Source organism: Homalodisca vitripennis, chromosome 3, assembly GCF_021130785.1.
Source record: "Homalodisca vitripennis isolate AUS2020 chromosome 3, UT_GWSS_2.1, whole genome shotgun sequence".
Lineage (NCBI taxonomy): Eukaryota > Metazoa > Arthropoda > Insecta > Hemiptera > Cicadellidae > Homalodisca > Homalodisca vitripennis.
This window is the reverse complement of record NC_060209.1, coordinates 22561017-22573678: the sequence shown is the minus strand read 5'-3', so window position 1 is coordinate 22573678 and position 12662 is coordinate 22561017. Positions and strand designations below refer to the sequence as shown.

At 34.5% G+C, this 12662-nt stretch overlaps 1 protein-coding gene across 1 annotated transcript in view; it reads left to right on the top strand.

The window, feature by feature from the left end:
- Nucleotides 1-9391, top strand: part of LOC124356688 (U4/U6.U5 tri-snRNP-associated protein 1-like) — a 46379-nt gene extending 36988 nt beyond the window's left edge. The window contains 5 exon segments of the mRNA XM_046807833.1: nt 19-217; nt 2024-2164; nt 5987-6068; nt 7108-7229; nt 9262-9391. Of these exon segments, the coding sequence (XP_046663789.1) occupies nt 19-217; nt 2024-2164; nt 5987-6068; nt 7108-7229; nt 9262-9289 (572 nt within the window). The 3' untranslated portion in view covers nt 9290-9391.
- The last annotated feature ends 3271 nt before the right edge of the window (nt 9392-12662 follow it).

Sequence of the window (12662 nt, the reverse complement as noted above, 5' to 3'; positions counted from 1 at the left end):
TGTGTGCGTATTGTGTAGATGAGCGGTTGGTGGATATCGCGCAGTATGAAGCTCCAATCCTGGACGCTGAACCAGACCTTGCAGCCGGTGTGGCAGGAGCCCTGCGATTGGCAGTCAGCAAGGGCTACCTGGAGAAGGAAACCACCAAGCGGCCATCAGCTTCCCGCCTACAGCATCTGCAGGCTCAGAATTACTCCATTGAAGACAAGGCTCACACGTCAGTAAATAATAATATAAAAACAATACGATTTTTTTTTTTAAGAAGCTTATAAATTGCACTTAATCCTATAAAAACCTTTGCGCTTCCGGAGTGGCAGGATATTCAGGATGGGTAAAGTTAGGGAGTAGGAGCCGCCTCCTATCGAGATCCATGAGTAAGAATTAGGGCACTATATCTCAAAAGTCATGTCTCCCTGGAAGAAGGGGAGGCCAGCTCTGAACCAGCCTCTCCAGTCAAAGTAGGCACACCTTTATTGAGGCTAGCAAGAACCTCTGAGGTTAGGGAACAAACCCCCCCAACTCCAACAGTCATCTCCCAAAGTAGACTAGACCTATCGAATTGCCCTTGAACCCCAGAATCTTGACATTTGCGTTTAATGATGTGCCGCTCCTGGACATCCATAAGGTTGCCCAGATTTAAGTGACACATCGGTTTTTGCTGTGCCCAGTGGTAGGTTCAACTGGATGGTATAAACCAACCAGAAGTGATCCCTGCTGGGTTAAATACGATTGTTAAGTTAAGCTCCATTTCACCTTCCACTTAGTGCAGCGTCTGAAGTCTAACGCTGTGACAGATTTTACTCCTGGAGTCTGGAATCAACATTCATCTGAAGAGATCAAGTCGGCACAGCGTTAGAATTCAGATGTTGCACTAATTGGAAGGTGAAATGGAGCTGAACTTAACATTCCTATTGAATCAACCCTTCCCACCATTGCTCTACGTTATGTGTAGGGAATATATACTCAGTAAGGCATAAAATTTAATGGATTTGTTTATTTTAACTGCTGTATTGGAAAATTAAAAAAAAAATTTAAAACATACTAAACAGACAGTTTTTTTCAAGTTATGATTTATAATTTATTTTTTAACTTATTCCATGTGCCTCACTGATCTTGAATATCCTACCACTCTGGAAACTGCAAAGAGGTCTTATTAGACCTGCGTGTGTTGAATAGTTTATGTAAGCTCCTTGCCCTAATTAAAACAAAACAAAAAAAAAAACTGTGAGTTAACTTACCATAGCATTAGATATTTTATATCAAGTGTTTTGGATCATGATACAGTTCAAAACAACACATAAATATATTCCTTGTAGATTATTCGAAGATTAATTTTTGAACTACTCTCATGCTCATGGCCTTGCGTTATTTATTATTCATTATTTTTAATGAATCTTTCTAATACAAAGATAAACGTAAATTTGGGAAATTTAACGTATATACATTAAATACGCGTTTTTATACGTATCTTGTTAACAAAGGTATGTAAATTAGAATGTTATAAAATAGGGCTTTGGTTATGTTTTACTCAGACATGAAGTTTTACATTTTTCTCAGTCTTTACATTTTTCACGAAATAAAACTTTAAAAATACATACCTATGTTTAGTTAAAAATAGTTAGCACACGTCTTCTAGTAAAATGTTCTAGGTTTCTATCACTTCAGTGTATAGGCCCACTATGCGTCATTTGTCTTAATTGCAGTCAGTGTTTAGAGAAGAATTATAGACTAATTTAAAATATACTGCTTTACGTAAAAATTGCTTCAAACTAAGGCTGCTCGATAGGTTTCAGCACCCACCATTCATTATAAAACAAAAAGAATATTATAAAATAACTGCTATGTTTAGCGGCCAGTGCAGCTGGACATATGAGCTAAGATGACATTATGGCAAAAAGTAATCCGCACTTCCGATAAAATAGTGACAGCCAGTAGAGTTGGTCATACGAGCTCCAAAGACAAATTATAAATACTGGTTTCGAAGTGCATAGGGTTAATACTATAGAAATTCTACTGATTGCAGAGAGGATGACAAGTTTGGCCGTCGGGAGAGATACTGCGGTCCTACCTCTGACTTCAAGGAAAAGGATGGGTACAAGCCCAATGTAAAGTTGGATTACATTGATGACAATGGACATGTTCTCTGCGCTAAGGAGGCATTCAGGTAAAACTCGTCACCCTTATCCTTCATATATCATCCTTATTATCTTACATGATTCTTAATATTTGCATACTTATTTATTATTAATTTTTAGTTTTAGGGTATTGGCCATTTGTACCATTGTACCATTTTAGGATATAACCAAAAAAGAATATTAACTCAGTACCAAAGAAATATGTGAGATTAAAAGAAAATTATTTTATATCGTGTTGCGCCAAATGTTACTAGGTAATATATACAGTGATGGGCAAATCCAAAATTTTGTAGTCTTGAATCTGATTCCGAATCTTAAAACAATTGATTCCTGATCCTTGAATTTTGATTCCTAATAATAGCTTTTTTAGGTTACATAAGATTTAAATAAAATTATCTCAATCCAATTTCTGCCATTCTTAACCCTGGATCTGGCTGTTGAAATTAAAACCTAAGTAGAATGTTTATTATTGAAGTAAAATATATAATATTATATATTTTCTCTTTTTAGTACATTACGGGAACATTTATATGCAGTTGATATGTTTTAATATTTCAGTCTAGGACTTTTTTACATTAAAAACAAAAGAAAATAAAACAAATTCCAAAGTAAAGCCTTTTTAAATATAAAAGCAATTTTTTGTACACTTTTCAAAATATATCAAATATTCCCCATGAGGTTTTTATTAAAAACATAACTTTTTAGAAGATAAAACCCCGCTATTTTGCATTTAGTCGAAGTGGGTGAGAAGAACCAAGGTTTTTTATTGCAACTGTATAATGTATGTACGTACTTATTACATTATCATGTAATAAACAATACATTACATGTGTGAAACATCTCAATAAATCCGATATACAATTTGTCCAACTTAAATCTGATTCTCAGTAGCAAAAGTTTGATTAAATAGATGACTGCAAAAACTACTAGTGACTAGTCGTTTAACATTGGGGAAACATTTTAAAGTCAGAAGTTGTTTTACAGATCCAGGATTAAACCTTTGGAGACTGCCCGTAACATAAAAAGTAATCTAAGAATACCATTTTATTTTATAGGTATTTGCAGAGGTTTTTTTATACTAAATATATACACATACTGCAAAATTATTACAAAGTTACTTTGTATCACACTATCCCAAATTACTGGACTTTGTATAGAATGGCATATTTAAGTAGCTGCTAACATAGATACAGACAACCTTAGAAATCTTTTTAATACCATTATAATCAAAGAATAAAACATAATTAATTGTGTAATTATTCAAAGTCTGAAACACATGAAAAGGTCAAACTTTCTCTTATTACATGTTTCACTCTAATACTAAAATAGTAATTTAATTATTTTTACAACATTTCAATTTTAACCCTTTGAGTGCCGGGGATTTCACTACGAGACAATGTAAAAACATGCTTGAGTTGCTGGTGTCTCAGAACGACACGATTTCTACTTAATTTTTTGTACCTCTATAACTTATCCCATCCTGGCTGATATCATACAAAAGGCCAATACATGAACTAAATTAACCTTTTCAACTATTATTTCTACTTTGTACTGCTGTTAGGTGACGTAAGCAACTAACTAAAATACAACACTTTCTCAGTTGGAGCTTGATTGCGATTATGGTGTTGTGACGAGTAGCGGAGCGTTTTTTATGTTATATAATTGTGAGTTTTTACCAATTTAAAATGTTTCTATGTTATTTTAGATAATAAAATTAATTAAAAAAAAGTTATGACAGTCACTTAAGAAAACTTACATGTTTGTGACGGTTATACGAGGGTCGTCCATAAAGTAACCGCCGTTTGGGCCTGGCGCGATAAGTAGTGGGGGTAGCGCCGCCATTCTCACATCGGTGTGCGCAGCCGTTCAGTACGCTTCTAGCTGTGCAAGGGAGAGCATTGTGCGATCGCGCGTTCTTTTGGTACAACGTAAAAACATGAGCGCCGTGATAGAAAATCCCGCCACGTGTGAAGTGCGTGGTGTAATAAGATTTCTGTGGTCGAAAAGTTACACAGCAGCTGAAATTCATCGTGAATTGAGTGCGGTGTATGGCCCAAACATTATGAGCGAAGGTGTAGTCCGTCAATGCAATGGGGTCATACCGCTTCGCCAAGCAAGTCGAAGAAAGCTCGCCAATCTTTTTCAGCGAGAAAATTGATGGCTACAGTTTTTTGGGATGCTAAGGGCATCTTACTCGTTGAATTTATGGAGCGTGATACGACCATTACAGCTGCAGCTTACTGTGAAACCTTAAAACGGCTACGACGAGCGATTCAAAACAAGCGTCGTGGTCTTCTGACATCTGGTGTTGTGTTTGTCCATGACAACGCCCGCCCTCATACAGCTCAAAGAACTACAGAACTTTTGAAAAAGTTCAAATGGGACGTTTTTGACCACCACCCCCCCCCCCCCTACAGCCCGGATTTGGCTCCCAGTGATTTCCATCTTTTCCCGTACATGAAGCGGTGGCTTGCATCTCAGAGGTTTGCGAGTGATGAAGAGCTTCAAAACGCTGTAACATGTTGGCTACGTTCTCAGGCGGCAGATTTTTTTAAAGACGGAATTTAAAAAACTTTTAAAAGATATGATAAGTGCTTGAATTTGTATGGTGAATATGTAGAAAAGTAGAGAAAAGCTGCAGTTTTAACATTTATATAATAAAATTTTTGTATCTCAACTAGTTTATTTTTTATTTCAAAACGGAGGTTACTTTGTGGACGACCCTCGTACATCCAAGTGTCCATGAAGACAGTGTTGTAGAATTTGTTTGGAAATTGCCTGAATAAGGTTATATTTATGTTTTGAGTTTCGTTTTAGTAATTAATGTTATATTACACATGATTTAGCATTGTTATAAATGATTTTATCATTAAAGTATTGAAGTTTCAAAAAGAATTAAAAAAAACTTTTTATGGTGTAAAATAAATTTTGACTGAATATTTTCTAAAACCCTATGCTTTTTAGCAAAACAAACCTCTAGCGCTTGAATATTTTTTATAATTGTGTTTATTGTACAATATTAGGTTATTACATATGATTTTAGGGTTTTTTTTTGTAAATGCTCTTTTATCATAAAGGTATTACAATTTAAAAAAAATATTTATCTGAAACTGAGATTTTATTCTGTTTCCGTAGAAAAAAGTCACTGTCTAAAGTGATTTTTAGCTTTTTTTAATTATATAAACATCTTATTGTTATATATTTTTTGATAGATAATTAATTTATCTTTTAAACAAATTAAAAAAGAAACTTTTAATAATCAAACATAAATTTTAGGTGAATTTTTTTGAAACCTTGCGTTTTAGTAAAAAAATTTCTAGCAATTGACTATACTGTATATAAAAATTTTGTTTACGGTACTTATTAGGTTATTACACATGATTTTGGGTTGTTTTTGAATTCTCTTTAGCATAAAAGTACTGAAATTTCAAAATAATTTTTTGGATAATAGTTATTTCACCTCAAACTTGATTTTTATTTTGTATCCGTGGAAATGTTGCTGTTTATAGTGATTTTTTAATTTAAAAAACTATATACAAATCTGAATGTTAAATAGTTTCTGATATGTAATTCATTTACCTTTAAAAAGAAGTAAAAAGGAGCTTTTTATGATCAAAAATAAATTTTATGTACATTTTTTTTTTTAAACCTTGCGTTTTTGTCCAAAACCCACTGGCACTTTTCGCATAGTAAAACACAAAAAATAACTCTGCACTTTTCAACATGGATTTGATTATGTTTCTGGCACTAAAAGAGTTAATCCTTACAAAGTTTTAATGTTAGGAAATGATTGAGTTAAACATAGTTGCTAACAGTCGCCTAAGTTTTTCCTAATGTTCCCCTGCTTACAGGTACCTGTCTCATAAGTTCCATGGGAAGGGGCCTGGCAAGAACAAGGTGGAGAAGAGAATGAAGAAGGGAGAACAGGAAGTGGTAAGTGTTGAAATTGTGAGTCTAGTATTGGACAAAGAATTTACCTGAAGAAAGTAATTTAAATGTGATTAGTAGAGATTTTCTTGTTATATTTAATTTTATGACTGAGACAAATTAATTATATATGATGAAAATATTATTGACATGATAATATGATGTAATTGAATCAGTGAAGCAATCCAAGAATGAAATTGGGTGTATTTATTGTTTCTCAATATTGTAAATTTAGTTTAAATGGTATCTTTTTGTTCCAGTTAAACTACTTTATAAAGAAATACATGCCAATTTTATAACTGCTTTAAATTAAGATTTGTAATTCTTAGTGAAATACCACTTATATACTACACTCGCATTGGTATAGTTATAAAAAGTTATATCATTATCTAATGAAGGATTATCTAAATCCTGTGAAGGATACAGGATTTTTCCGGACATTTGCCATCGTTCAGTGAAACAAAAAATCAGTAACACTACGTTTCGAGATCTGCAATCAGATCTCTTCTTCAGGTAAATAACTAACCTAACGCATAATTACAAACTAGGTTGAAATAAACAAATCATACCAGAGCGTTGTGACACGCCTAAGTCAGGAATCACAATACATCTGCATTCGTCGACTAACCACCTACGACTAATCAGATGCCAATAGCAAAGACCTCTGCTAATTGGCACTAACTTTGCTTATTTACTTTACGTATTTTACAGAAGTATTGTTATAATTTTGTTTGGCCATTTTAAAATGGAATTTATAAAAAGAGAACAAGTTTTTCTGTTATATAAGTACGGGATTATGTGTAGTCTGCAGGTCTAATGGACACAAACAATTTGGTTTTAAAGTCATTACTTAACAATCAAAGCCACTAAAATTGTGTAGTCCAGAGTGAAATTATAGACTAAGAAACTAGTCCACGTGCTCATAGTTGTTACTACAGGCTTAGTAGTCAAAGCATAATATTGAAACATTACGGTAATGTTACCTGTTTTTATTCAAAATCATCAATTGTCAATAATGGATTTTGATTTAAATGTTGTCTCACAGCTGATGAAACAAATGAGCAGCACGGACACACCCTTGGGCACTCTGAACATGCTGCAAGCCAAACAGCGGGAGACACAATCACCGTACGTGGTACTTAGTGGCAGCAAACAACTACACCAAACGTGAGTAGCTTACATTATATTTATTACACAAAGTGTCTCAATGGCGAATGACTCGGCTGGATGATAGATAAGAAGTGAAATGTTTGTGGTGTTTAATACGTGCAGACACTATGGTCAATGCTGCCAATTTACCTGTTCCTAGGTACAATAGACTGTTAAAGAAATAAACAATTGTAATAACTTATTAAAAAAAAAGGAGTTGTTTGGTCCACAAAACCTCTGTAAATCTGTGGATAATGAAACTATAAGTTTTTCTGCATGATTTAAAAGTAAAATAAAATATAATAAGCATTGATATGTTGCTTTCAGGGCAAGTGAGAATAGAAGACCTAAAGTTCACAACACTGTTTTTGTAGGTTATGACAAAAGCAGATGCATTATTATTATTATTCTGTAAACTTTGTATCTCTCTCCTGATTTTAAGAAATTATCAGTCTGTTTTTTTTTCATGTTTGGTTTCTATTTTTATAACTAATTCTTCAGTAAGATATGTAGATTTCAATTTTCTTCTTGTTTATACTATATCAAATTACAAGTGCTGTCTAGAAAGTAATAGACATTTTGAAATAACAAAAATAAAAAGTGAAAATAAAAATTTGTACTATTTACATGTTGAAGGTAAACTCTTAGGCTATTTTTCTACGTAAATATTTAAATTAAGACATTGAACATAACATGGTACATGCTTTTCAATACCTCCTTATTGTTTTAGTTAATAAGTCTTATTTTGCACTATTGAGATTAATTTTGTTTAAGAGGTTTAATGTAAGAAAGGACCATATGGTCCTAATTTCGCTTAAAGAAGTGTTTCTTTTTTTCTTCTTTTACCCTCTCTGTGTAAATCTGCCGCTCGCGAGTTGAACCACTGGTTTACACCGGCATGCAGTTCAGTGTCAGTGTTAAATTGTTGCATAGCGAGCCACGTCTTTGTCGCTGAGAACTAAGGGTAGTCGCTTAGGGCCAAATCTGGATTGTATGGGGGATGATTAAAAACTTCCAATCCTAGAGCTCTTGGGTACGATTGTATGGACAAATGTTGTCGTGGAGAAACAAAACTTACTTGCTGAGTTTTCCCTAATGCTTGTTTTGTATCGCTCGTCTTAAGTTTCTGAGTGTTTGGCAATACCTCTCTGTGTTGACAGTTTGGCCGTGTTAAAGAAAGTCAATGAGTTTACCAAAACACAGTAGCCAGGACTTTTCTTGCTGACAGTGTTTGTAGACATTTCCTCAGTTTCTTGGGCGAACGTGCGTGTCCCATCGACTGCTGTTTTGTTTTATAGTTGACATGCCTTACCCAAGTCTTGTCACAAGTTACAATACAATCGTAGACTTGGTTTCCACTTTTGTCGTAGTCATCCAAAAGTGTCAGTGCTGCAGCAAATCTCTGTTTTTTGTGGTATTCCGTTAGGAGTTTCAGAACTCATCTGGCACAAAATTCATGGTAACCAAGTTTACCAACCACAAAATCATGAATTAAACTCCATGAAATTTGGTGGAAATATTCTGAGAGTTCCTTATCTTAAAATTACGATTTTCATAGATTGTTTCATTGATTTTTACCACCAATTTATCTCTCACAATACTAGGCCTACCAATAGCGTCGCGCTCATCATGAACATTGGTTCATCCATTTTAAACCACTGCCTCACTCAGTTTTCGCTCATTATTCATTGTCTGTACACATCACAAATCTGGTGATAAATATCAGTTTGCTTGTGATTTTTCACCAACAAAAACTTTATCAGACTCCACAACTGGTGGAATTTTCAACTGCAGCGCTCATTTCAACACTACATTGTGTACAAATTACGTTAAGCATGATACACATTCTACCACAGCTGGTTGCGTACGGAGTGTAGGGACACCTTGACGCCAAGATGGCGGCATTAGTTCCACCGATTACCGCACCATGCCAAAACATATGTTACTTTCTGGACAGCCCTTGTATTTTATGTATGTGTTTCGATGTACTTTTGATCTAGTTTTTTGTTTTTTTGAAAACATAATGACATATATTTGTTGTTTGTTACAGAGCATCTATTTCAAAAACCAAATTGTGAAGAATATGGCGACCAGAAAGAAATTTAACAATTTTGTTATTGAATATTATTGTACAAATATTTGTTAGTATATAGTATACCTCTTGGTGTATATATGAAAAATTTTTGTGTCTTATTTATTGTTACCATACCCTCCTAACTCTCTGCAGCACAAGTACCACAAGATTCACATTTCTAATCATGTATCGTATTTGCCATGTTTCCACCTTAAGCCTAAAATTTAATGTAAAATACGATTTTATACAAACAGTTAATTACACAGGGTGTCCCTTAACTCTGGACTAATATCACATTATTGCTCTGGTCAAGACAAACACATTTCACCATATGGACATGGGTCTTCAGTGTTTCATTTCCCATCTGTCTATCTGTACGGGCTTTTTTGTAAAAAAATTAATTTCTTAACCCTGGTGTTGGTAGTCGACAACTATTCATCGGTGACAGTCCCACGGAGGTTGGCAATCGACGGTTTGTCGGCGATAGTCACGGCGTCATTATTTCACTTATTATAGTATGTAAACTCGTATCTATCTATCTATCTATATATATATATATATATATATATATATATATATATATATATGTTAGTTTGCTTATTTAAACCCATATGTGACAGATACGGCAAAATACAAAATAATTTAATCGGAAAAAGTAAGCGCTCTGTGGTGTAATGGTAGCACATTCACCCGGCAAGTGAGAGATCCGGGTTCGACTCCCGGCGGAGCAAGTACTTTTTGTGATTCAATGTTTATTGAAATTAAATAAGGCTATTGCCATTTATACAATTTAATGTATATATATATATATATATATATATATATATATATATATATAACAAAAATACACCTATTGTAAATTCAAGTTATTTGAACAGAATGTAATTCTCCACTCTTTTCTGAAAAAAACAATGTATAATACACCATAATTGCTGTTTTATATATATGTATACATATATATACATATATGTATATATGTATTTTTTTAATAAAAAGAAAAATACCTTAAGCAACACACAAAAACGGCCTGCCATTAACAAGTGAAATGACTCCCACTACTAGGATTAAAATGTAGTAAATAAAACCCTACCAAATTTAGGTCAAATGTTTATGGTAACAGTGCTAGTTGCTACAAAAAAATATTATGATATCTTTATAATCTCAAAATGGTGATCATTAAAACTTTTTAACTTTGAATATCTTAAAAACCAGCAATTTTACTGGTATATAACCTTTATAATTTTCGTAGAAGAAATAATAACATTGTTGCCAAACATAAAGCTTCATAAATTTTTTTAGCTGAGCGTCATTGTAGCCTGTCACTGGAGGGTCTGGAAACGTTTCATTTCTGTTTATCTTTCTGTACACATAATGTATCAAATATGAACTGGCCTAAAAACTTAAAATTTTGCCTAAGACTTTTGGGAACACTGATTTAAATGATGGTAAACGTTACTCCATGGAACTTGGCTGAGCGGTAGCAAACATTTTTATTATTCTTGTGGATAACCATGATGGCAAGAATAAAATAGCAAAATAAATAAATTGTATACTAACTGAATATAAGCATATGAGATTTTAACACGTGACTGTTACATGTTAGATGTAATAATGTCACTGTATACACAAGGGAAATAAAGGCCACAACCTACCTGTAAACAATGGCGGCAGTGCAGTGTGAAGGGATATGGTGGTAAGTGCTAGACTAGCTGTCAAATCAAAAAGTCTTTATTTAGTATGTATAATTATACAATAAATGGTGTCAAGTACATTAAAACTACAGTGCAGTCTCTATAATCCGGCCGTGCGCTAATACAGCACGTCCAGTAATCCGGCACTGTGCGAGCGATGACGGGACGGGTCAATGCCCTTCGGTTCATGTCACTGCAAGCACGGATGACTCACCGGCCCGCCGCGCCGCTACTAGTCACTCGTCAGTTGCTTGCCTATTTGCGCTCTGGTTACAGTACTACTGTATACAGCTTAGTTCCGTTGACGTGTTTGTGTTTCGTTGACGTGTTTGTGTTTCGTTGACGTGTGTGTTATTACGGTATTTTATAATATTTGAGTTTGATTGCGATGTCGGAAAAACGCAGGGCCTAGTAACAAGGGCTCTGAGCCATTTCTTTGATCTCAGCGCGGTGCCGCCACGGCAGGCGGAGTGGTAGGAGGGGGTTGCCGTGACGTCGCTGGCCTGATCAGGCCAGATACCGCCACCGCGCCTGCACCGCGTTGCAGCTTGCAGGGACTGGCCGTGTTGGCGTTGAACATGTGTTACATTGGCGCACTGTCGTTTACACGCTGCTGCACATGCCGAAGTGATTTAATTGAGGTTGATCCTCAGTGATTTGACGTGGATTTAGTTTATTTATGCAGTGTCAAAATGAGTTGTTGTGCTGTGGCTACTTGTCCAAATAACTCTAAAAAGACTAAAGGAAGTGAACAGCGAGTAGTGTACCATAAGTTTCCAAAAGACAGTGAGACTTGTAAAATTTGGTTATCAAAGTGTAAAAGAGGAGACACGGTAAATTGTAAGTATGCCTATGTGTGTAGTGATCAATTTGCACCATCTGACTACATTGATGACATGAAAAATCGCTTATTAAGGCTGCCTCAGAAATTGTTATTAAAGCCCTTTGTTGTTCCGTCAATAAAACTTCCCACTATCAGTAATGACGATGACGATGTGCGCAATGAACGGACAGAAAAACGACGTGTTCTGAATTGAAATTGAAAAATTGAACGATTAGACAATTTAAGTCCAAAAAAACCTCGAATTGAGCCGCTAAATACAGACCGATTAGACGAAAGTAAACTCGTACAACCGATTTCTGTTTGCAAAAAATGCGAGAATCTGTTAGAAGAAAACAACAATCTGAAATCTTCCATTGATGTTTTAGAACAAAAACTAACTAATCTGAGAAGAGAGCATGATATATTGCATAAATCCATTGCGGAAAAAATGAAAATGCATTCTAAAACCTTAAAAAGGTGTGCAAAAACTGTCAAAACCCTCAGGACAAAACTTATGTTTGCAAGCAAGCCATACACGTGTATGCCAGAGTGAGAACTTTTATTAGATTAAGGAACGTTAATAGTAACTTAGAATGCAAGAGGAAACAGCATAAAAAAGCTAAGAAGTGGATTCAATCAAAAAAAGACTGAAGAACAGTGTTGAACTAGATAAATGAGTTCTGTAACTATTAAGTGGTATCAATCTATTAACATGCATAATTGTAGTTTTAGGTATTGACGTCTTTTAAACAAAACAGTAAACAAATAATGCTGTAAAATGAACGAACTAATCATTGAAGGACTTGCAATCATTTCGTCACTGGTTATACTAGACATTTACATTGCCTAAGGTAAGTCACAAA